Genomic DNA, 26,997 nt, shown 5'->3' on the forward strand with positions numbered 1-26,997 from the left:
ATAAGAAACTCAAGGCAGTGATTATATTGTATAGACTTGACTGAGAAGAAGACAACATAGGCCTGTAATTATGGGAAATACAGGATCAAGAAAGAGCTTGGGATATGTATGCATATATTTGTTTTTGTCAGTTAGCTTTTGTCGCTTAACAAACCATGCCAGCATTTAGTGTTTTAAAACACAATATTTTATTTAGCTGAAAATATTTTGGTCAATAATTTGGGCTGTTTTCAGCTAGGTGGTTCTGCAGATATGGGCTAGATTCAGTTAATCTTTGCTGTGACCTGCCCATGTCAGTGACTGGCTGTTGGGTTAGCTGGTGGCTGTTTAGCTGTCTGGTGGCTGAGTAGTTGTCTGCTGAGATGTGGTCTTGTATCTTCCAGTAAACTAGCCTGAGCTCATTCATATTATGGCAATGTTCTGCACGCAACAAGCCAGTAAGCCTCAATGCACAAGTGTTTTTCAAGATACTGCTTCTTGTATTGCATTTGATAATGTTGTAAGGGCCAAAACAAGTCATTTGGCTATCCAGATTAAAAGGTGGAACAAAAGACTGTGTTTATGATGGAATGAATGGGAAAGAACAGAGAATTGTGGGTACTTTTACTATTCACCACAATGATATTTATTAACATGTTTTTTAAAAGATTGAGAGAATTTCTGTTTTATATCTATGTTAGGATCAGGGAGCTAGGAAAAAATTAAAAAGGATAAGTACATAGGATATGGGGAATAACTGATGAAATGAGATTTCTAAGAGGGCAAGAGCTGCTGTGATTCAGAGTACACAAGGAGAATTCACTTTTTACAAAGTGAAAGGTTTTTTCATTCATCTTTCCTTAGAATGAGGGAAAGGGAATGAAGGTGATACTACCAAAATTCACTTTCCTGGTAATCTCAATTTTCCTTGGAGTAAATAAATCTAGGCCATCTGTTCAGCATAATGGGAGAAATAGTAGGTTAAGGGTTTGTGGAGAACGTTAAGTTTTTGGAAAGGCTGTTCATCAGAACAGTAGAGGAAGGCAAGGTCCAAACAACAACAACAAAAAAGAAAACACAAATCAACCAATCAAAAAATCGAGAGGTGCAGGGCCTAGCTGAGACTACAGACATTGAACTTGTGCTTTCACCAGTCTAAAGTGACTCAGCCAGCCCATATGTGAATTGAAAAAACCTCCCCTTCTGCAGGGGAATTCAGTGCAGGGGAAACCAGCCCCACTCAGCTTGTGCTCTTGTACAGGATGCAGTTTGAAAAATAGGTGCCGTGGTCCTATTAACAAGTGGTATCAATTTTCTTTTTCTTATAGCAACTTTTAGTAGACTAGGTCTAGAAACATAATGGCAGTTGCTGGGATTGGTTTAAGAATGAAGGTTTGCCAAGTTCATTGGCAAGAGAGGATTGGCAAGAAACCACAATAGCTAGAATGTTGGCAATGCTGGCAAGAAGGTTGAGATTGAACAAAGTATTACTGAAACTCAAAAAATAGGGGATAAGGGATATGAGACTGGATAGCAAGAGAGGGGTTTTGTCATGAAGGAAGTATCTTTAGTTCATGGTAGACATAAAGAAACCAATGATGAGGTCTTGAGCATAGGTGATCAGATTTTAAAAGTTCAATCTGCTGATAGGTTAAATAGGGTGCAACTAGAAGTAAGAACACCAGAAAAGATTATTCAATGTGTTCAGGTAAGAAAGGCTGAGAATCTGCCCTGTAGCATTACAAGCATTCATCAGAGAGAAGAGGACAAATCAATAATAGGTAAGTTTAGGAGGCCAAGCTGCCATAATGTGATGATTGATATGTGACGACAAGGGAGAATCTGGGGTTTCTGCCTCATGTAGCTGTACAGATTCAGGAGGAAGAACACAACTATATGCGATCCACATCTGGTGCTGTCAGAATCTCAGAAAGTATTCAAGATACTAGGTAGCAGATTAGCCACTTCAGTTTTTATTCAAATGCTTTGAAATCTCATAGAAACATCAGGGAAAACTGAATGATATATACAGGAGCAGTTTATTTTAGATTTACAGGCAGTAGAAATACAAGGCAGTTCTACAATAGAGATTAGTTGTTAAAATAATTGATGGTCTCTATTATATAGGATCTGAGGGTGAATTTATGATTAGGATCATCTACTTACCTAATGATAGGAGCACATTGCATCTTCTGTTACTGAGATTATTGTGAATGTTTTCCAGAGTTCCAGATAGCCTTTCTAGGAGAAGAGAGTTTTGAAAATGACTTTAGAGATGAATGTATGGCAAGGGGGGCTCAAGGAACCAGCATAGTTCTGGGTACTGGAAAACATGGTCATTGGTAGCTCTAGACAGGTGTTTGAAGCAAGGGAATCAATAAAGATGAGGTAAGAAATAAATGGTAAAGAAGATCTAGAACAGCCTTGAGGGAGAAGGAGTTAGAGCATCAGTAACAAACCTTGAGAACAACATAGAGGGTTATGAATGGTAGAGGAAGAAGAGATGGAAATAATTTGTATTAAATAGATGCCAATAGGGAAGTTTGGGATCACTAATAAGGGATTTACAGGACGAGGTAAAATGAAGGACTGATTCTGAGCTACTGATTGAGAATTTGACAGGTGCCCATGTCTTCTTTCTGCATACATATTTTCATGCCTTTACTTCCTCTTTTTAAAAATTTATTAATTAGAGAAACTCAGGAAAATCAATCTTTTTATAAAAAAAATCCTGCACCCCTGAGAATTTTATAAAATATGGTGTCACATTTTTATATTAGTACAAATTAGGATAGCATCATGGTATATTTGCAAGTTAGAAATGAATATGTTGCATATACTTATTAATATATTAAGAAAATATAAAAACCGTGTGCAGATTAATATAAACATGGCAAACATCTTTAGACTTTTCAGAGCCTTTCTCTTAGAAGTTCCTCAAAAATCAATGTTTTAAATATATTAAAAAGTATAATAAAATTCTGAGATTTTATATTAGGTAAAATATTAATTAATGTAGTAGAATGTTTGGTCATTAGAAGCCATAGTTTTGAGGAAGTTGGAGAGGTTAGTCTTTTCCTCTGAATGAGACCCTAACAATTACAACTCTATGGTCTTAGCATAGTGATAATTTGGTGAATAATCAGGGTAAATAATTGAGTTTGTCATATACATCAAAGTTATTTGGAAACAGCAGAACTGAAAAGGTAACAAGAGTTTTGTGACTGCTGTTATTAATTTACAGAATTCTTTACCAAACATCTATTCCAGGCATAGTACAACATGCAAAGACACACTACACAGTCTAGAAATGTTTCTATATTCTTTTCATTAGGAGAGATCAATCATAGGAAACAATTAGAGAAGACTTTTCATTTGTGGTAAAAAAAGAAAAAAAAATTTCCCTGAATATACTATTTACCCTAAGAGAACATTTTCTTAAACATTAATTACATATTTAACTACAAATGATTGCATAACTCCAAATAAGACATTGTCATGCTTGTAGTGACAGAAACATTCAGCTGCCCAGCTAGTAGTGTTTGGATTTAAATATATCTCTAATCACATGAATCAGTTACATAAACATTGGCTAAGCAGAGTTGTTTCTAAGTAAAACTTATACGAGTGAATTGCTAAGCTTTCTTCCTCCATTTGATTCAATTCTGCTTGACTTTCAATGATCTCTGATTTTCCCATATTCTGGGTTATGCCAATATATTCAGGTATTATTTATGTAGCAAGAATTCTTCCATGTTGCAAAGATACATATAAATTCACATATAAAAGAAAGGAATGTTTTGGGTATGTTTACTTAGAAACTTGGAAGTTTGGGATGAGTGTTTGAATTTGCCAGTTTTAAATATTTTTAGAGATTAAAACCATATGACCTGAAAACCTCTGCATTAGGTCTGATGGAAATCTTAAAATGTTATAAGCAAAATCAAGAAATATCTTTTACTTTATTTGTAAAGTTTTGCTAAGTTTGATTGTTATGTTTATATATATTTTCCTGCTATGTGCTTAATGCAATATCTATATGTAAATCTTAATATTTATTGATATTTTGAATGATTGATATTCCCTAAATTCTTTATTAGATATGCATGTTTATTATTTCTTTTATATATTGACATAATCAAATCAATGACTTTTAAGGGAAACCTCTGTTTAAAAGGTGTTCAAAGTATTTATAACTTCAGTGCTTCTCTTAAAGTACTAGATGATTTTTAAAATGGCACAAGACTACCTACATCCAGTTGTTTCAAGGCTCTCCCTAGCTTCTCTTGTAAAATGATGAATTGTTCTTTATTTCCTCTTTATTTGGTTTCTTTATTTCCTCTTTATTTGGATTGGTCGGTTTCCTTGTTTCAGGTGGATTGTATTTGTAAAGTGTTCCGGCTTCTTTTGATACAAAAGAGAGCCTATTTCTTCCAGCATGACCCAAATCATTTGTTAAATGTTCATTATATGTTCATGTTAAATGTTCATTCTGGCAAATAATTAGGAAAAATGAGCTAAAACTTCCTGTTTAATTTGGACTTTGCTTTCACTCTCTCAATTTATCATTCTGTGTTGACATTGGGTGTTTCATCATTTGAATTCTAGGCACTTTTCCAAGTTCACAGCATGTAGGAGTTAAGTAGTAGAAACTCTCAGAATTTTAAACACTTGAAGTGTGTTAAAGTTTTTTTTAAGGCTTGTAGTCGTTATTATAATATCATGCTTTATATTCTTACAATAGAAGAAAATAATTTTCCAAAGTGAAATTTGCCATTTATGCTGATGGTGATTTAAATCTTTCCAAATCACACAATTCAAAATTAAGATAACTATTTTAGATGCTGTCAACGAATTATCTACCAACTATGCAATACAATTTTATATTGATTTCATTCTGTGGGATAAATGGGGTATAGGATGTAATGCTTCACAGCTTATTTGTATCTTATTTCGAATTCAAAGCAAGGCCTCATTAGCAAAACAGAATTTCCTTCATTTTTGTGGAGGTTTAAGATGCCTCCTTTTGTGTAAATTGTTTGTATAATCGCACAAGTGACAAGAATATTTTGATCGTTTCACAAATAATGTCCTATTTCAATCTGTCTATTTCTCTTTCCTCCAGTTAACTTCTTCTCCCACTACCTCTGAGCAGCTTGCCTGTAAACCACCTGCTTTCTCCTTTGTTTCTCCAACTAATCCGAACGCACCACCCGACCCAGTTAACCTCGAGGGAGCCTCTGTCCTAGAGGAGTTCCACACTAGGAGGCTGGATGTCGGTGGGGCCGTGGTGGAAGAATCAGCTACGTATTTTCAAACTACCGCTCACTCTACACCCTTTTCTGCATCGAAGGGCACCTCCTCGACGTTACTGTTTCCCCATTCCACTCAACTATCAGGTTCTAATTTACCCAGTTCAACTGCAGCAGATCCAAAGCCTGGACTGACCTCTGAAGTTCTCAAGAAGACAACTTTAACCTCGCATGTCCTTAGTCGCGGAGAAAGTCCGAGAACCTCTTCTCCTCCACCGTCCTCCAGTGCTTCTCTGAAGTCGAATTCAGCCTCGTACATACCAGTCCGCATTGTCACGCATTCACTCTCTCCGAGCCCCAAACCATTTACCTCCTCTTTCCACGGCTCTTCTTCCACCATCTGCAGCCAAATGTCATCTAGTGGAAATCTTTCAAAGTCAGGGGTAAAATCCCCGGTGCCTTCCCGGCTTGCCCTTCTCACTGCCATTCTCAAGTCAAACCCTTCCCACCAAAGACCCTTTTCCCCTGCATCCTGTCCCACCTTCTCTCTCAACTCCCCGGCCTCTTCCACGCTCACACTTGATCAAAAAGCAAAGCAGACCCCACCCACGCCTAAAAAATCTCTCTCAAGTTGTTCCCTGAGAGCCGGGTCACCAGATCAAGGAGAACGCCAGGTTTCTGAATTGACCCAGCGATCTTTTCACCTGCCTGTTTTCACCAAGTCTACTCCACTTTCTCAGGCGCCCTCCCTCTCTTCTGCAAAACAGGCTAGTAGCAGCCTTGCTTCCATGAATGTAGAGAGAACACCGTCACCTACTTTGAAGAGCAATACCATGCTCTCCCTGCTACAAACCAGTACATCCAGTTCTGTGGGTCTTCCTCCTGTTCCACCAAGCTCTTCTCTTTCCTCTTTGAAGAGTAAACAGGATGGTGACCTCAGGGGTCCAGAAAACCCCAGAAACATTCACACGTACCCTTCTACATTAGCCTCCTCTGCATTATCATCTCTATCTCCTCCTATTAATCAAAGAGCTACATTCTCTTCTTCAGAGAAATGTTTCCATCCTTCCCCAGCTCTTTCAAGCCTGATAAACAGATCTAAAAGAGCATCATCCCAACTATCTGGCCAGGAGCTGAATCCTTCAGCTCTTCCTTCACTCCCTGTCTCCAGTGCTAGCTCTGCCTCTCTTCCCAACTTGAGGTCCTCCTCTCTCCCTCATGCCAATCTGCCCACCCTGGTGCCCCAGCTCAGTCCCTCAGCTCTGCACCCACATTGCGGCAGTGGTACCTTGCCTTCAAGACTTGGGAAATCTGAAAGCACCACCCCCAACCACAGGTCACCTGTTTCAACCCCATCACTTCCCATATCTCTAACAAGGACAGAGGAGCTGATTTCACCTTGTGCATTGTCCATGTCAACAGGCCCAGAAAATAAGAAATCAAAGGTATTTTTTGCATGTTGCATGGTGCATGCTTATTTTGAAACAGGGAAGAATCTTTTTTTTTTTTTTGTCCCCAAGGCAGAAATCAATAATATAGTATTAATTGTGCTCCTACAAGGAGGAAGAAAAAGTGCAAGAGGGTACCAGGACTTGGTATATTTGAATGTGTAAATGAATTATAATCTGTATAGAATTATGTGTTTCAGTCAAATCCTTTAATTTTGAAAATCCTCTTTCTCTTCCTAACTTCTTATATCTATGACTCCAAGGGTATTATTTTTCCTCAGGCATAATATGAGTTATACCATTGGCCCTAATGACAGAATTAAAAGCAAGTAGTTGAGACTCAGGACTATGATATGTTTCTGATTGTTTATTAACAGGGACCCTAGCATCCATCCAAATATCCTGTACTGATGGAATAGTAGACAGGATTAATATAAAATGGAATATTATCTTAGATCTAGGGCTGTGACACAGCCAAGCCCGTTCTCGTAGCAGAAAGCAACTCTACACTAAGGCATGCTGGCTTCCCAACTATTCTCAAGTAATTCAGATTGTGGATCACCCATACCCAGAATTTGATAGCTGTTATATCAATAAAATAAAACAATTAAAGTGCCTGCATAAGAAGGGGTGGTGATTTTCAGCTCAGTAAAATAAGCCATTTACTTATTTTAATGTAGTTTTAGAGCTTTGAAATACCATGGAGAGTATGTTTCACTGTCACTTTTCAGATGATGAATGTCACATTGAAGGGATAAAGTGACCCTCATTATTTTGTAAATGGTGTCACAAAACAATTCAAGTCAAAAGCATGCATTAAATACCTGCTATATGTGTACCACTATACTAGCTTTCTTTGAAGTGTGTGTGGTTTCTTTTAAAGGGAAGTAAGATATATATATATATTTTTTGCCTTAGAACAATTCAATTTTAATCAGTAGAAAAAAATATACACAATTTGGAGAGGCTATATACAGTTATGAAATCTACAATACAGCTAGAAAACCAATATAAGGCAAAATTAATTGTGTAAGTCCGATTATAAATAATCATCAACTGAGTTCAATATAACAGGAGTAATGTGATGGAACATGGTTAGTAAGGGAAGTTATAAAAAATGTCAGGCCTGTCGGAAATATTTAGGATTTAACTTAATGAAGAGGAAAGAAGTTGACATTTCAGAAATGGAAAACAATCTGACCAAATATACAGAAGATAATCTCAGAAGGCTGTGTGTGGAGACATAAGACGATTATCCTTACAATCTGATAGTAATCATAGCAGCAGTATCAAATGCTTTCTGTGAGTCAGGAACTAGGCTAGTATACAAAGTAGGTGAAAAATTAATTAAAATGGATTACATCAGTTAAGTTTTATAACTATATGAAGTTGATAATACTATTTTCCCTATTTTGTACACCAAGAAACTGAAGTTCAGTGAATAATTGTCCAGGTCATAGGTCTGTTACAGAGCTGACGTTTATATAATATTAAGTCTGTTGATTCTTGAAGCCATGTTCTTTATTACTATCATTTATTGCTACACAGAAATAACTCATGTTAGCAATTTAGCCTGACTTTATAATTCTCATGAAGGAAATCATTATTAAGGAATTATAACCAGAATTCCCAATTTATATAATTTTGGGGTCATTTAAAAACTGTATTGGGGATTAAGTCCTTGTATTTTAAACATTCAAAGCAAATGAGATGGATAAAATTTAACTTTTTCTGTGATTCTCAATGGAAAATCCTACTTATTTGAGGTGAATTGACCTGTTTATTATATTTTAAATACATATATGTGATTATAAAATTTATTTGTAGAGTATTTAAAATGAACTGACAATCTAATCATTACTGTTTCCTGAGTGCATTAGCTATCATTTTTTGAACCATGCTGCCATATACTTATTTTTTTTTTGTGAAAAGTGATTTTACTCTAGAAGCTTTTTCAAAGCATTTCTATGTGTATTTCACTGCACTTTATGTTTTTTCCTGTTTTGGATATAGTCAGAGAGTTGGAAGAGGATGAGCCCCAAAGGGCTTTTGATACATTAAAGGCCTATTTATTGAAGACCTATTGTTTTGGGGCTCTCTTCCTGCACCCAACATTGAAAAATTTTCAGCATTTGCTTTTTACTTTTTAAAAAATTTCCAAGTAAAGAAAATTCAAAGAAATGCAAGGTAAATTTGATGAACAGGAAAATAAGAAGAATGATTATAATTTAACTACCAGTAAAAATATCAATAGATTTCTTTGAACAGAAAAAAAAAAGCTTCTTATCATGGGTAAAATTTATAATAGCTTCTGCAAAAATAGAATAGTATGGACTATGAGACAATGCTATTATTTTTCATGTTTATTTTCTCCTTGCATCTTGCTATATTATCTCTTTAGGTAAAAATCAGAAAGTCAGCCTCCTTTTTTTTAATTACAATCTATTATTTTCAGAAATCGTTATCTTGAGTACAAAAAACTTATTAAAATGGATGTGGAATAGATAAATCTTATCCCGAGCTCTTTTGATGTTTGACTAGTGTTTAAACTGGTAGCATTATTTTACAGAATGATAGGAAGAAATAGACAAAAGCTGTGTGATGTCGAAGAATTTATATGCTTTCATGGGTTGTTTCTTGTCTTGCTCCTTCCAGTGTGGTGCTAAGCTGAGCACAGGACTCTTTTTGAAATCAAAGAGCTTTAGATTTAGGTCAGCTTTACTCACTCCGAGATTCTGAAATAATAGGGATCATAGAATACAGGTGGCATCTAATTAAAACATGAATGCTTGAAGGATATTAGTTTAAAGTTTGGGCTGTACTTTGATATTAAAATAAAATGGATCGACTATAGTATGCTGAGCTAAATTCAGATATAAAGAGTGTTTGATGTTTATTTTTCATACATAAAATATTAAGGTTCTGAATCTGCTTGCATTTGTGTGATATAATTGCTATGATATGTTAAATTCAGATGTAGTTTAAAATACTATTTCACATTATAATCATTGTTTTAGTCAGGATGGGCATCTGAATGCTGCTCAGCCTGCCTTTTTTTTTTTTTTTTTTTTGAGACAGGTCCCACTGTGTCGCCCAGGCTGCAGTGTAGTGGTGTGATCTTGGCTCACTGCAACCTCTGCCTCCTGGGTTCAAGTGATTCTCCTGCCTCAGCCTCCCAAGTAGCTGGGATTACAGGTGTGTGCCATCACATCCGACTAATTTTTGTATTTTTAGTAGAGACAGGGTTTCACCATGTTGGCCAGGCTGGTCTTGAACTTTTGACCACAAGTGATCCACCTGCCTCGGCATCCCAAAGTGCTGGGATTACAGGCTTGAGCCACCATGCCTAGCCTACTTTTTGATCAACATCTATATTGTCTGAGACTTTTTTTTCCCGTGGAAAAGACTGGATATTACAAAATTCACCCATGGAGTTGTGTCTGGGTCCCCCATCTGTTTTGCCTTCATTTATAAAAGAATTTAAATTTTTATCCTAGTGAATTATTATGGTGGTCCATACGGAAATTAGGATAAGCATTACATCAAAGCCTCATAGAGTCTGCCACTTACTGAAGATAGTCTGAAGATTAGTTCCAATTATAAAGAGTCTCCACTGATGGGCCTGCCCTGGGCTTAAAGCTATTTGGACACATAGCTTATTTAGGGAACAAGTTGAGAGCTATTTTATATTTCATAAAACTTTATAACTGGTGTTTTATTCACAAAAGTCTCCTTCCTTTAAGACATCAAAACATTCCCAAATACATCACACTGAAAACTCAGTGGCAGCAGTCTATATGTGACTTTCTTCATTTCTGCAGAACCACATGTAATTTGGAAAATGAGCAATATGGAATGTGTCTGCATGAGCTAAAATAGTTAATCTGGGTTCAAGCAAATCATTCATTCAATAAATATGTATTGATTACCTAATAGGTGTGCTTTTCAAAGCTGTGAGGATATTACAATAAATAAAATGTGCAATGATGCCTGTTCAAAGACAGTTTATATTCTTTGGTGGAAGAGAAACAATCAATAATAACCCCTCCAAATAAGTAAATTATTGTGTGTGTCAGAAGGTCATATGTGTCATGGAGAAAAGTGTAGCCCTGATTCTCAAGGGAAATAGAGAAGGGATGGTGTCACAAGTTATGTTGGGGTATTGGGATAGGTTCCTTTGAGAATGTAACGTCCAAGGAGGTGATATTCCTTAAGAGAGTATAGTGAGGAAAATGCTCTGAGGCCAGAGAGTGCTTGACAGGTACAAAGAACATATTCTGGGCTAGCAGTGAGGAACAGGATGTTGAGGTTGTCAGAGGGAGATGTAGCTTGGAGCCGGATCCTGCAGGAGGGTCTTGTGGGTCACTCTTTAGTCTTTGATTTTTACTTTAAGTAAGACAGGAAGTCTTTGGAGGGTTTCAAATAGATAAGTGACAGTCTTAACTATCTCACTGCTAAATAAGAATAGACCATGAGAGGGTGAAAGTTTAAGCTGGAAGAACTTAGAAGTCTATTGCTGCAATCTAGGTGAGTGATGATGGTGGCTATGGTCAAGTTATAGCAGTGAAGGTGAAGATAAGATTTCCATTATGTTTTGTAGGCAGAGTAACAAACATTCACCAAACATCAGAGCCACTATGTGAAATGAAAAAAAACCAAAAAAACAAAAAACAGCTGAAACTAGCCTTGTGTGCTTTCTTATTTTGTTTTTCTCTTTTTATCTCACTGTCATTTACTCCACTCCCTTCACAAAGTTCTTGGGAATCCTTGACTTTCCAGGCTTCTTTCAGCTATGGTATCTGTCACTTGGCCTCTATACTGACCAGTTCTGTGTGCCACTCCTGTGCTTCTCTCCAGCTAGCTTCTCTGAATTGATCCTAGTAATGGTTCGCACTCAGGTGTTCAGTGATTGACAAAAGCTTGTCTTCCTCTCTAACCCCGCACTCCCTGGGGGGATTTGCTTAGTTTTGTTTTTTTTTTTTTTTTTGAGGTGGAGTTTCTCTCTTGGCGTCCAGGCTGGAGTGCAATGGCGCGATCTCGGCTCACTGCAACCTCTGCCTCCCAGGTTCAAGTGACTCTCCTGCCTCAGCCTCCCAAGTAGCTGGGATCACAGGCACCTGCCACCACACCCAGCTAATTTTTGTATTTTTAGTAGAGACGGGGTTTCACCACATTGGCCAGGCTAGTCTTGAACTCCTGACCTCAGGTGATCTGCCTGCCTTGGCCTCCCAAAATGTTAGAATTATAGGCATGAACCACCACGCTGGCCAGGATTTACATTTTAATTGAGGGGAGTGTGCAGTTTAACTCAAACAAGAGAATTGTCAAAGGAAAAAACAGGGATCAAGATAATGCAGCAAATGTTATAGGTTTACATCATGAAGAAAAATGACTTCAAAAATCTGTATCAGAAATGTTCTCAGGGCATGCTTGGAGTGGTGGAAGAAGGTCTTTAATTAGCCAGGCTTGTCTAGGACTTGAACCATAGACGAAGAACTAAAAATTTGTGTTTTTTCATGTCCTTGAATCTTATTGTAATTTTCAATTAGATATTTCAAGTCAACAAATATTTGCTGAACATCTTTTCTCTGCCAGGTTTGTATTAGGTGTTGAAAATAAAAGGACAAATAATATAAAATGTCTCCTCTAAAGATCTAGCAGGCAGATAGGGATGGCAAAATATTATAATAAAATAAAATAAAATTATGCATTTAAGGTGTTAGAGAAACGAAAAGATAAATGAGGGATGCAGAGGGGTCCTGGGAAGGGACTTGTCCTGGGAAGTTTTCTCAGTTGCTACCTTGCCCATCTGCTTTGCCAGGTAGTTTTTGACAGTTGTATCCTCCACCTCTAGCTTTTCCATTATCAGGATCATTATAGATTGTGCTCTGCCGGTAATCCAGATATAAGGAAGTGTCTGGGCAATCTCCTATGAATGGGATCAGGGCTTGGTTGAGCTTTCATCTCAGGACTGGTGTCAGGGAGATTCTGACTCAGGTAAGACAGACATGATCACTGAGGAGCAGAAAGTGTACATGTAGAGTGATGCTCTCATCTCTGCCAAGGAATGCTTCTGGAAGAAGTTGGACATGGTGGTAGAGAGGCTCTTCACCATGGTTTCCTCATCCTATTGTTTATATAACCCAAGTTTCTTGCATTTACTGCACCGGTCCCCAACCTTTTTGGCACCAGGGACCAGTTTCATGGAAGACAGTTTTTCCATGGATTGGGGGGTTGGGGATGGTTTTGGGATGAAACTGTTCCACCTCAGATCATCAAGCATTAGATTCTTATAAGGGACACGCAACCTAGATCCTTTGCCTGTGCAGTCACAATAGGGTTCACACTCCTATGAGAATCTAATGCTGCTGCTGATCTGGTAGGAGGCAGAGCTTAGGCAGTCATACACGCTCATCTGCTGTTCACTTCTTGCTGTTTGGCCCAGTTCCTAACAGGTACCAGTTTATGGTCTGGGGGTTAGGGGCCCCTGATTTACTGCACTTAAAGTGTAACTGTGAGTCCAAACCCCTGATCCTCAAGGCAACTAACATAGTTCACTTTGAGACCTCATGGATCTTTATTACTAGAGCCCGTGGTGAAATTTTAGACATCAGCAACAGGATATATGACCTTAGTGGGAAATATTTTCTGAAGGGGTAGAATGTGTTCTTGCTATCCTTACCTTCAAACCCGGAATTCATATTGCAGCTGGCAACTAGCATTGCCTATAAACAGGATTAGCTCTGGTAAACATAAGTAATAAAATGCCATTTTGTTTTCCAAACCTAAACTTTGACCTGCACCGTGCAGAGGATATTTAAGAAATATTTTTTAAATGTTAACTGAAAGCATAGATTACAAATTGGAGAGAATCAATAGGTATTATTGCCTTGTTTGCCAGATTCAGGTTTAGGCCAGTCATTTTTACCTCCTATGATTAGCTAATGTTTACTCTAACCCTGCAATTCCACATTAGAATGATCAGTAATTTTAAGCCAAAGAAGAAAATAAATGAATTTGGTTTAGCACCTGGAAGCCTTGAAATGCTTAAGAGGAAATGTGTTTCAAATTAGAATAAAAATTCATATTTAGATCGAGTATATATTGTTAAGAGAACCCAGAGGAAAAACAGTGGACTCAAAACGTGTCTTTTTTTGGCAATAAATGGGATTTTTAGACTGAAAAGGAAAGGGTATGTATGTCTTAGAGGATTAGTGCATGTCATGTAGTAGGTACTCAATAAATATTTCTTGGCCAGGCATGGTAGCTCACGCCTGTAATCCCAGCACTTTGGGAGGCTGAGGCAGGAGGATGCCTTAAACCTAAGAATTCAAGACAAGCCTGGACACCGTGGTAAGAACCCATCTCTACAAAAAAAAATTAAAAAAAAAATTAGCTGGGTATGCTGCCACATGCCTGTATTACCAGAGATTCTGGAGGCTGAGGTGGAAGAATTGCTTGAGCTCAGGAGGTAAAGGCTGTAGTGAGTTGTGATCGCACCATGGCTCTCCAGCCTAGGCAACAGAGAAAGACTCTGTCCCCCACCACCCCCTCCCCCCCCCAAAAAAAAGAAAAAGAAAGAGAAAAAATTTCTTGAATAAATACGTTAGTTGAACATCCATAAATAGATTTACAGGATCAGTTAATGTCCACCAAGTTGGGAGACTCCAGTGGCAGGAGCTCCTAGTCCTTAGTGTATGATTTGAGTGAAGATAAAAATGACACATCTAACAAAATGTTTCATGAAATAATCTAAAAATTCTTATCTTCATTGCTTACAATGACAAACCCAATCTAATCAGATAGAACTTGATAAAGATAATGCCTAAAGCCCTGTTTTCGGGTCTAAAAAGGTATAAATAAGCATAAATATAGGATGGAATTATTGGTAAATGTTTTGAAAAAAGATGAAAGGATTAGGAATTTAGGTGATAGCCTACTCAGTGTGATCCAACAGTATGAAGTAATTCCAATCTCCTTTCTTGCATATTTTTAAACTCTCCACAAAAACTAAGGAGATGATCCCAATTATTATCTTCATTACATTAATTGAGTTTATTATCAATATCATGGAGGTGATGATTTGATGATTATATTTTACTATGTGCTAAAAACACATCTATTAAACACTTTTTATAATTTTAAGGAATATTATCAGAGGAGAGCAATGAGGGTAGTGGAATTCTTCACTTGAGTATCAGGGAGTTGGTGAAGGAAGCAATATAATTATGCAGAAGAGAGCTCTTGGCATGAGCCATGATTTCAAAAGGGGGGAAATAGGACCAATGAGATAAGTTAGCAGGAAGCATATTTTGGCTCAATGTAGGGGAGAATTTTATACTAATTCTAACACTTAGACCTGAATGTTCTGCCTTGGGAGGCAAGCAAGTGTTCATTTGGCTACTAAACAGAACAGAGATTCATGTGTCAGATGAGGGGGTTGAACCAAATGACCTTCTATATCACTTCTTATTGTAAGATTCTTTGACATTTTGTGTGCAATAACAAGATATGTCTCTGTACAGGCTTTCCTAGCTGTATTCTTTAGGGAAGTTGAGAATAGGAGAACAAGCACTGTAAATGATTACACATCCTGAAATGAGAAGCAAGGGCATTTGTAGATATGTGCATAGTTGTTGGGCTAGAGTGCCTGTGTCCAAATTCCAGCCAGGACTGACATGCACTAGCTGGTGACCTTCGATTAGTTATTTAACATTTCTGTACCTCAGTTTCCATATATAATTTGGGGATAGTATAGTATCTACCTAATAGCTTTGTTGTGACAATTGAGTGAGTTAATTAACATGAAGCTTTTAGAATGGTACCTGGCTCATAGTGATTGTTAGATATTGTTATTGTTATGATTGCAATTATAATTACAATTAACTATTCATAAAACCATCATAGAGTGAGATGGTATATTTTATTCTGCATTACATGTAGGCTTAGGTATTCTTTGGAAGAAAATATTACAGAGAAAGCATGTATATTGGACACAGGCAGGCTTTTTATGGGCTGCGTGGTCTTGGACAAGTCATTTGACCTCTGCTTTTCTTAATAGCTCTCTAGTTATAGGGCTTCTGTAAAATTAAGTGAGTAATAGTAATAAATGTCAGCTCCCATGGAAAGATAGTATTTCAATTTCAATCCTTTTTGAAATATCTTGTTGTCTAGAGACCACAGCAGTGCAGGGTCAGTGTAGCAACTTAGGGCTTGAAGTGACCTGAGACATCTTTTAGCAATTGCGTCTCACGTAGGAGATGGGAGTGTAGGTTCCTTAAGAGTTGAGAGACTTGCAGAAAGCCATGTAGCTTTTTCCTATGAGGGAGAAGAGCTATATGGAGGAGGGAAAGTGGAAGATAAGTAAACATTCAGAGTACCTTTCTTGGGAAAAAGTGTGTAGCTTCTGAGTTCTTGTGCACGTTTTGCTGAGTGTGTGTGAATGAGTATGTGTGTGTCTGTATGTGAGTACATATGTATTATATGTATATATTCACGTGTATGAATGAGAGTGTGTAAATGAGCATGTATTTGTGGGTGACTGATTATCTGGCTAGTGTGACTTTCTATGTCACTTGCAGGCATGCAGGCCTTGGGTTGCTAATTCCTTTTGATTGTCTAACTCAGTATACCAAGAAAAGAAAGAAAACAGTGAAAAAGAGAATGCGTTCTGCTGTTAGCTGGATGCTGACTTTCTTCTTCTGGGTCTGGCACTTTGATTCCTCATGACTTCAACTTTTTCCTAAGGAAAATGAATGTGCTAGCCTCTTACTTCACCACCCCACTTTAATGAAGCTTCCTTCAATTACATCTATAAAACCCAAGGTTTAATTTTATTTGATGACACTGTCTTCTGCAGACACTTTGGTTTGCTTTTGAAGACACTAAGATAGCCTGGAACTCTGTGCCAATTTCCTCACTGGTACTGGCCACTGGGGAAGCTGCGTGAGACAAGGGCATCTGAAGTGACAGGAGCCTTGAACTCAGTTCATCAGCTGGAGACCCAGAGCAGTATCAAAACTGAGTTTTTGATTATGTGTATTTATCCTGATTTCTACAGCTTCCTCATGCTTGCCCATCTCCCCCAGATATTCTACAACACTGAACTGTATTATTCTGAGTTGTACTTAACACTTAGGAAGTTTTAACATTTGCTTCATTAACATAACTGTTAGAAAGTGCAGGGGATGATGGGATGATGAGGTTTAAAAATGAGTTTAAGATCAATAGTGTGTACTTTTTGTTTTTCCTTATGGAGTTACATTGCTGATATTATTTATGTTCAAATTATTGACTACTTTGCTGCTTGTATAAAAAACGGCTACTAATTTTTATGTATTTTGATCTCTGTTTTTATGGATGATGCAAGAAAATGATCAAGGGCTCAATTACACTTATTGGCATAATATTTGTTAATTGTGACACTGTAGAAAAGAAACATTCCTTTGAGGATCAAGCAGAGCCATCTCCTGTCCTCATGTATAGAATAGTACTCCTATGAGGGAATGCTGCTAATGAAAAATTTATATATAACTTTGTGTAAAGGAAGTTTTTAAGTTCTGAAACAGAGTGGCATATAATCTCTAGGCTGATATTTTACTGTGGCATTTCTTTGCTTCTCATTCTAATAAAATATTAACATGGTAAGCTAATTGTTTCTGTCAGAAACAAGTTGTTCAGCATAATAACCCTTTTCTTCATTTGATAACGTGTCATTTAACTTGGTAGAACTGTCTGAAAATTATGTCATATTCTTTCCCATTTTCATTTCTACTCTTGCTTTCTGGTTGCCCGTTCTAGCAATACAAGACCAAGTCAAGCTACAAGGCTTTTGCAGCAATCCCTACAAACACATTGCTTTTGGAACAGAAGGTCAGTGTTGGCTCAAAAACAGTGAATTTTACGTTTCTAATGTGATTTTTAAAATGTTTTCTAAAATTTCTGTTGGGAAGATTTCTGTTTTAAAGTTCTGCCTTTACTAAAATAACATTCCGTTCTTAGTTTAGGATGATGTGGTGAAAACATCTTGGTGAATATAATTGGAGACATTGGTTTATTGCTAGAGACTGAATGTGAGCCTAGGGATGTTTAGTCCACTGTCAAACTGCTTTGGGAAACTTGATTCAGATTTGGATAGATCTCTGTTCTTTGGAATTTTAAATAATTATTATATTCAAAAACTTTCATATCAAGAACTTTCATATCTGTCCATATTGATCAAAAGAATTGAGGTGAAATGGGATTGTTTGTGAACAGTTGGCCACATTGGGTTTTTGACTGGTAAAGACTTGGTGACTAACAGTGGCTTCTACCATTGTACTATACTGATACTCAGATATTATAGCTGAGTATTCAACTTAGCCTCATAGATTCCATTGTGGACTATACCTCTTCACCCATCCATTCTTGCCAGCCAGTGGTCCTACTTTCATGAACAGAAGGGAAGACTGAGATGACTCTCAGTGACCCAACTGCTTTCACATGACTCCAAGAGATTTTTGCTTTGCTATTAAGGTCATTAATAATAAAATTATAGGTTGTTACATAAGTAGGTAAATTAAATTATATTAAATTTAAATTTATTTAAATTATTTAATAAGTATGTTACACATGTTTAAATGAAAGCCAAATAGAGGATTGATATCAGAATCAAAGTGAAATGAGTTACCAAGTCTATGAAATTATTAATTTCATATATTATTTTTATGATTATATATTTAGTCAATTTATTTCTCAATGCACTAAGTCCATTTTTTTTCTGTGTAATTATGGTGTTTCAAAGACTATCATTTATCAAAGCATTGTTTGCCCACCAGGTGGTATTTTGATCACTGGTTTATAAATCTACATTCTTATTCTTTTAGCATGATCTGAAGAGTAAAACCTTTGTATGATCTCTTATCTAATAAGTAGGAATTGTTAGTGGAACAAGTAGTGTATAGGTGGACATTAATTCCAAATTATACACAGGTAGTGTCCAATCCATGTTCTGTATATGTAAGTGCTTTGAACTGGAGGTTCACTAGGCTGCAGGAAAATCTGCAGCTTTTTCCCTAGCATCTCTCCTGAATTTCTACCCCTTATTGCCTGTTAAAAGATGAGATGGGACTAAAACATGGATTTCAGGAGACTTCAGGAGGTCGTGGAAAGGGACACTTTTCCTTTGCCCCTTATTCCACACTCTAGGGCCATAATGGTGGGAGATGGTGGCAGAGTTCCCACACCACAGACTCTCTGCTTATTTTGGATGGCGATTTCTGGAACCTGGTCACAAGTGTGTGCTTTCACAGATGTGGGAGAATCACTCTCCATCAGCAGTAAGGCAAAGAGGAGATGAGGAGCCTGCTCTCATGCTCGTCCTTCCCTCATACTTGTCTCGTCTCATCTAGGCACATTCTTCTGGAACTATGTTCTGCTACTATGTAAATTTCCTATTTAGGAAAATTAAAGTTAATTCTTTCTGAAAGTCTTTTGTGAGATAAGACTAGATGTCAGTACTGTTTCCAGAATCTCTGTCTGTTAGGATTGTTTCCAGAATTCTCTTCCAATTAACTAAATTATAGAGTTTATAATTTATTCATTAGTCAGTGAAAATGAAGAGTCATTAGTTTAATTTCCAATTTTATCACAAACACATTTCATAAATGTGTATGGTGGTATTGACGTATATTTAGCCTATTATATGAGTTAATGTTCAAAAGGTTTTGTGTTTTTAATTTTAAGTAAAACATTCTGTAGGAAAATTATTATTTCTATTTTTCATACAAAAAATATAAACATGATATCTAAATTTAAAAGAATGTTATTCTAGAGGGGGCTGAATTATTGTATGAGGACTAGTGTAGGTTATTGTCTCTTGGCTAGTATAGTTTTTGGACTATAAATATTTAACTTATTCAAAGGTCTCAGATGTGAAGTGAATTTTTTTTTTCTTTAGGTCCTTTAAATTATTCCACATATTTTCTGCTGGCTTTCCCATGTTATGTGTTCCTCAATAAGAAATTTTACTTTGTAAGAATTTTAAAATATCAAAGCCTTATCTAAAGATTTTATGAGTTACCTCCATTTTCAATAGTATTTTTTGAATGATATTGTATTGCTCCTTTCAGTGTTATAGTTTTAAAAAATAAATCTGACAATTTAATCGTTTATACTCATCTGTTTATACAATAGACTTTATCTTAATGCCATTGAAATAAAAGGGATTTATTTCTGAATTGAGTGGGAAAATTAGGACTATAATCTTGAGGAACTCTTCTATTTATGGAAGAATAAAAATCTTGCAATATTTTAAATCACAGAAGGTTTTCTGAGATCCCTTTGATATCACACAGAACACCACAATTCAGGGGTAGGTAATGTTGTAGACTCATTATAATACTTGGGTAGGGTCCATGCTGTGGAATGCCTTGAAGCTGGAGCTAACAAAAATAATTCATGTCCTAGCTATTTCAACAATTATCTCTCCAGTTGGATTAAACCCATGATGGGTATCTTATGCCACATTCTGTTCTACAGCATATAGTATAATTAATGAGAAACCAGATTTACTTTTTAAAAAATAATGCTATTTTTAAGAGCAAGATTTTTTCCGAATTGAAATACCAGCATCCCTTGCAATGAGACGTTAAGCTCTCATTGAATTACTGGATTGGTTTCAGTTTTAATCAACCCTGGATGAAGCCCATCATTTTTAAAAGAGTACACTTTGTTGGCAGAGAACATGAGGTTTCTGGTACTTCTGTTCTGTAATTTATTGTCTGCATCAAAATTTAAATTTATATCTTATTCCATATTCTATCATTTTTCCCCTGTGAACCTTTAAGAAGGAAGCATTTGTAGCTTAAGTCTTAAATAAGGATTTCTAGGGAGAGATAAATGTAAGGTATGGTTTTTATTGTGTTGGCTTCATCAGGGTCTTTGGCTTAATCTCCTGCCAATAATCATCTTCTCCAAGAATGACATGAGGATGAAATACAAATGATTATAAAGTAATCAGATTACATTGTGACTGTCCGCAGACTTTATTACAATATGTTCAACAATATAGTAAGGTCTGTAGATAAAATAAGTTTATATGGACTTTATTTTTAGTCTTTGTATTAATCTGTTTTCACTATGCTGATAAAGACATAACTGAGACCAGAAGAAAAAGAGGTTTAATTGGACTTACAGTTCCACATGGCGGAGGAGGCCTCAGAATCAAAGGCACTTCTTACATGGTGGTGATAAGAGAAAATGGGGAAAAAGCAAAAGCAGAAACCCGTGATAAACCCATCAGATCTCCTGAGACTTACTCATTATCATGAGAATGGCATGGGAAAGACTGGCACCCATGATTCAATTACCTCCCTCTGGGTCCCTCCTACAACACATGGGAATTCTGGAAGATACAATTCAAGTTGAGATTTGGGAGGGGACACAGTCAAACCATATCAGTCTTGTGATATATCTTGATGTGTGCTGTCTTTTTCAGAGAAAGTTAAAGGTCTCTCTTTCATTGACTAGTTTTTCTTCTTATCATCTGAGTCTGATAGCAATAGGTAAAAAGTTAAACTGTTTGACACATATTAATATTCCAAGTAAATAGATTATTATTTTTATCATGTAGTTGTTAAAGGAAGAGAGAATGGATGAAGTATTTCCGTAAAATCAAAGAATATGCATCTTTATTGTCTTACCAATGACTAATATTTTTCCATGAAAATATAAATTTTTTCCTTGAAAGTAATTTAAATTCTCTGCTTACTTCCTCATAAGTATTTCTGAGGATAAAATTAGGGCTGGGGCTAGGTACAATGTTCCTAATAAATGGCATTACTGTTTGCCATTTTCACGATACATTTGATTTATAAGAAGTGTGTACTTAAGAGAAGAATTCTGGAGCAGCTCAGTTTTATAAGTAGCAAAAAATAATTACAGGTTTAATTCTTTAAATGGAAAGTTATAGGATAAACATTTTTTTTTTTGGTGTAAGGAATATAAAATTAGTTATTTTAACAACTAATAAAAACGATGGCATGAAAAGAAAAAGGCAAAATTTTGATATATCCTGTCAGCTGTCAAGTCTATTTATTCTAAGTTGCCTCTTTGATTTTTTGTTTCATTTTTTGAGATGGAGTCTTGCTATGTTGCCCAGGCTAGATTTGAAATCCTAGTCTCAAGCAAACCTCTTGCCTCAGCCTCTTGAGTAGCTGGGACTACAGGTACACAACACCACACCCAGCTAAGTTGCCTGTTTAATTTTTTAAAGCATGAGTTGCTAAACTCCAGTCTTATTAAATATATGTCCTTAGGTGAGAATATTTTAAAATCTCTTTATGTCTTGGCAGGGCGTGATGGCTCATGCCTGTAATCCCAGCACTTTAGGAGGCCGAGGAGGGTGGATCCCCTGAGGTCAGAAATTCGAGACCAGCCTGGCCAACATGGTGAAACCCTGTCTCTACTGATAATACAAAAAAAATTTAACTGGGTATGGTGACAGATGCCTATAATCCCAGCTACTCTAGGGGCTGAGGAAGGAGAATCACTTGAACCCGAGAGGTGGAGGTTGCAGTGAGCCGAGATCGCGCCACTGCACTCCAGCCTGGGTGACAGAGTGAGACTCAGTCTCAAAAAAAAAAAAAAATCTTTATGTCTTAAAAATTTAACAAAACCTTATTGCTAATTTAGCACATGACCTATATTAGAGAAACATTGCTTAATTTAGATTCTAGTACAAGAGGCAAATGTGTTCCCAATTTCTTTAATAATGGAGAAGAGTCCAGGACTCAAATCTATGGTAAATGGTTCTCAGGTAGTTGTCTACTATGTGCATAATTTTAAAAAATTATCAAATTGTATTTAATTATACATATTTATTGCTTTCTTTCTCTATCTTGAACTTCTTGAAGAGATAGATATACTATATTCTTTACTAAATATTCATTAAATAAATGAGTTTAGTTTGGGACCAGATAGGTCTCTAAAATTTCCAATTTTATTCCACAGGCTCTTAAGGCAAATTTTTGCTCATAAGCATATAAAAATAAAGTAGACTACTGTATGCCAATCAAAACAACAATAGCAAAGGGTCTTTCTTTAGGACAGAATAAGCCTCATCAATTCTATTTCCATGGAAAAGCTTATAGAACAGCCTTCTGCTAGAGGGGAAGTAAGCTGGCACTTTTGAAGATTAGACAATACAATCACAAAGGCTGCCATATTGAATACTCTAGTGTATCAGACATTGAGCTAAGTGCGCTTTCATCTTCACAACTCTGTGAAGAATTTGATGCTCAAAGAAGCCAAGTAAATTCCCTAAAGCATCAAGGTTACTAAGTGGCCAAATTGGACCTCAGAGGAGCTCTGATTGGCTCTCAGCCTTCCCTGTTCCCTACCCTACAGTGACATCAGCTAGCTACAGTGAATTATTGAGTAAGGGATGCTCATATGGGATCCCTGCCTACAACACTTGTTTTCATTACTTGCTAAAATATATTTATTTCTTCATTAAATGAGAACAAGAAGAGTATTTTGTTTTTATGTGGAAAAATTAAAAGAAAATGGGAAATAATGTGGCTCTAGATGACTTGAGAGAGTGATGGATTACAAACCAGCTCAATTCCTTGAGCTACTGAAGGAGATGAGGCAAATTACAGTGAAGGAGGTGCTTCTGGAAATAAAGAACACCCTTCTGACATCCTTAATTAAATGCAAAGAAAGTAGATTCCCCTAACATTGAGCTTTGCTGGAATGGGTTTGAAACTGCTTGGAATGGTTTGCAAAAACTCCCTTCTCTGTAGGAGGAACAAACATTTAACTTTCCAAAGCTCTTGGGAGTAAAATCACCAAGTAGAGTTCTTCAGTTCTTGATATTTTTAAACCAATCATGTAAAAATATTTTACTGGCAAATATTCCTAGATCTTTAAAGAAACCCTACTTTATATATCTGCAAGCTCCTTCGGTTTGCAGTATACTTTTTTCCTTTTCTTCAGCGGTGAATGTTATTCAGACCTGAATCCCCACTAGACAATCAAAGTGAGATTTATTTTTCTAACAATATCTACTATCCTACAAATGGTTTTGTATTAGTCCAGTAAGTATTTTGTAGTCCTTAGGGGATTTATTCTACCAAACAGCCGGTCATATTAACAAAGTATAGGAGAATTTAGGCTACACACGATTTTTGGGGATTGATTTGATCATTACTAAAATCTAATAACTCGGAAATGAAATTTTTGAAATTCAATCAAATAGATAGTCTAAGTATAACAAAAAGTTTACAGATTCTGTTAGATCATTCTTCCTTTGGAGGCAGTTTACTTTCCAACTCCCGATTTTTAGAACTTCATCCTATATTTTAAAGGAGCAAATTAGACTAACTCCATATATTTGACTAAAAAGTGTTGGCAGTTTCATCAGGGACGCTCATAACTGGGAATACCCATTACAGTTTATTGGCATACTTTTACACAAGGACTTTGATTTACAATGCTTTTTCATAGTTCTTGGCTCTTAATTTTAATGTAGTGCTAAGTTCATAAACTCTTTTCTGCTATGAGATTTATTTGGTGTCTTTTCAAAAGCTGGGCCCCAAAGTTGGCACTTCTGAACAAACTACCAACACTTCTAATGACAGTATTTCTGATTATTTGTATTAGTTAAGAATTCTTTAAGATGAATGAGCTCAAAGAATATTCCATTTATGCCTCAATTTCTGTAGTCCAATTTGGTAGAAAATGTATATTTTTAATAACAATAATTTATTAGATAATATTTTAAGAGACTTTTACCTGAAATGAATAAATCTAGAGAAACAATATCTTCCTGCTGGCTAGCTTGCCAAAAAGCAATCTCTGGTCAGAATTCTTACTAATGGAGATTTAAAATATGCTTTTAAAAGAAATTTTTGGACAACAGAAAAAGAAGCTACCTTTTATGGTTGCTAGAAGGGGTGTATATCACAATGATACATCTGACAAGTAATGCACAGTCAATTAAAAAAATCAATTCTAGTAAATTTCAAGACTATTTAAGTTCAAAATAAGCCCCCCATACAATTTTTAAAAATACAGTCTGAGTATTTTGTGCCATTTCAAAATTTCAGCATTACTGACCTAACACCAGTTATCTTCTATAGTTTTCCAAGGGACCTGAGTAGATAGTTCTGTCATTCTCTGAGTGAATTTCAATATCACAAGTAACCTAATAAAAGTTATGTTTGCCAGAGTAAGTTTCCACAGACTAATTAAAATATTAGTCTTATTTGGTTTGGTTTGAAAAAGGAAATAATCGCATTGCACTAGCATTGATTATATGCTCAAATCTTTGATGGTAAACAAATTTAACTGTAATATAGAGAAAGATACAGCTTATTTGTCAATTAAATTACTCAAAGAGCTTAAATCACTTCTCTAGAGCATTTTACCAGGGAGTATTTAAATCATATTACTTCTATGATTCATTTATTAATTTAACTTAACTTCATTTATTCATTGGTTTACCCAGTGATTCATCATAAAGACCTTTACTAAGCACCTATCATATTCTCTATCCTGGGCCTACAAAGGTAAATATCATATTTTCTGTAGTCTAATAGGACAAATAGTCTAGTAGGGTAGAGATATAGTTTAAAAAGTAATTATGATACAATATGCTTAAGATATGTGCAAAGTGATATGGTGCCCCAAACAGGGAATGGCTGACTTTGCCTGGTGTGAGGACAAGAAAGATGTTGTAAAGGAGTTTGATTTCGATCTTCAGGATGAATAGGAATTCTCTAAGTGAACTGAGAGAGGATCTAGGGAGAGTTAATTACATGTAGTTCAAAAGATCACCACAAGTTCAAAGAACTCAAGCAGTTCTTTGTGGTTAAAGAGCAGCCTTTGAGTGAGGAGCATATGAAAGGCATTGTTGGAATGGTGAGCAAGGGCCAGAACAAAATCCCATCCTGAGGAGCTGGCTCTTAGTCCTGGTCTTTAATTTCTGACATTTTTTGTTTCCATAATTTTCTCTATAGTAGAGGTCACATGTGGTGTAAGGCCTAAAATTAAGGCCCAATATTGTGTGCTACCTTGACATCTGCTAGAATTGAGAGAGCCTCAAATGGCCTAATTGCAAGTTCCCCTCTTCACTCTGCTCCTGCAGATAAGGTCCTCTAGCCAAACAACCCTCCTTATCCAACTGACCAGGTGGAATTCCTGAGTATGCCTTAGTAATAGGTTCCAGTTCAAACAAGCCAATCATATCCTTTGGTGGAACCAGGGATTCCTCTCTGGATACCCACAACCCCTGGTTGTTCCTTATTGTGACCTCCATGTGGCCCTGCATGTTTTGTGGTGTCCCCCTTCCCTGGACTGTGAGTATATGTGACTAATAAACTGTTGTGGATTTTATCTGTACAGTGTCAAGAGTTACGTAACCATCTATCCCTGTAACACAAGGAAAGGAACCTCTCCCCCATTAACAAGGTGAACAGGAGGTGATTGAAACACCATGCCAGGAAAATATTAAACCATCTGAACACCAGTGAAGAGTTATTTTTGTGAAATTTTCAGTTCCCTGCCAATCATTTCTCATGATTAATCATAATTTTAAAGAATGACGAAAGAAAGCACAAAATAGATTTTTGTTATGGTAAGAAACAAGCAATCTTGAATGTTTTTATTAGGTTATTATAACCAACCTTCCAAATTTTGTTATTTAATACAGAGACGTGGATTTTGAAAACAAAATTTCCAGACAATATTTACCTTTATGAGCTATTAAAACATGGGATGGTAAAATTTTATCTTTTAAAGTCACTTTTCTGAATTCTTAGGGGTATATCCCATGCCAAAATGGCAGTTCTAGCATCTGGACCTGGTACCTCTTGGTCAAGGCTAATAGTTCTGGATGGAGATCCCTGGTTGTTACAAGGAGGAAAAGAGATTTTGATGAGCAATGGATTCCATGGTTTCACAGCTGGCATAAAACCTTCTGTCAGGATATGTCTACCTCAGAATGGGAATACAGAAATGAGAAATGGAGGCAAATCTAAATAAGAGGAGAAGGGAACCTGTAATTCTAAAAAGTTATATAATACATGAAAATAGAGAACTGAATCTTTTATTTTTCTGTTTACAAATCTACCAGAACATATATATTCAAGTGACGATATTTCTCTTAAAAATAACTGTCTTGTGCCTACAATTGCTTATTGCATTTTTGGTAACCTCTTTTGTAACTGTCTTCAGAACTCATGGCATATATTTTTTGTATAACCTTTCTAGCTATAGATTTTCAAACTTTGAAAGTATATTGAAACTAGATTGCTTGAAAAACTTCCTGTTGTAAA

General features: G+C 36.2%; 1 protein-coding gene across 10 annotated transcripts in view; it reads left to right on the forward strand.

Moving 5' to 3' along the window:
• Positions 1 to 26,997, forward strand: part of MLIP (muscular LMNA interacting protein) — a 251,973-nt gene that overhangs the window by 119,822 nt on the left and 105,154 nt on the right. For 8 of the 10 annotated variants that reach the window (XM_054492411.2, XM_054492414.2, XM_054492416.2 and 5 more), the window contains 2 exons: positions 5,105 to 6,676; positions 17,480 to 17,551. In XM_054492411.2, coding sequence (XP_054348386.1) covers positions 5,105 to 6,676; positions 17,480 to 17,551 — 1,644 coding nt within the window. The remainder of the gene's footprint in view (positions 1 to 5,104; positions 6,677 to 17,479; positions 17,552 to 26,997) is intronic. The other 2 variants (XM_054492420.2, XM_054492419.2) reach the window with 1 other exon arrangement.

Source organism: Pongo pygmaeus, chromosome 5 (genome assembly GCF_028885625.2).
Source record: "Pongo pygmaeus isolate AG05252 chromosome 5, NHGRI_mPonPyg2-v2.0_pri, whole genome shotgun sequence".
NCBI classification, from domain to species: domain Eukaryota; kingdom Metazoa; phylum Chordata; class Mammalia; order Primates; family Hominidae; genus Pongo; species Pongo pygmaeus.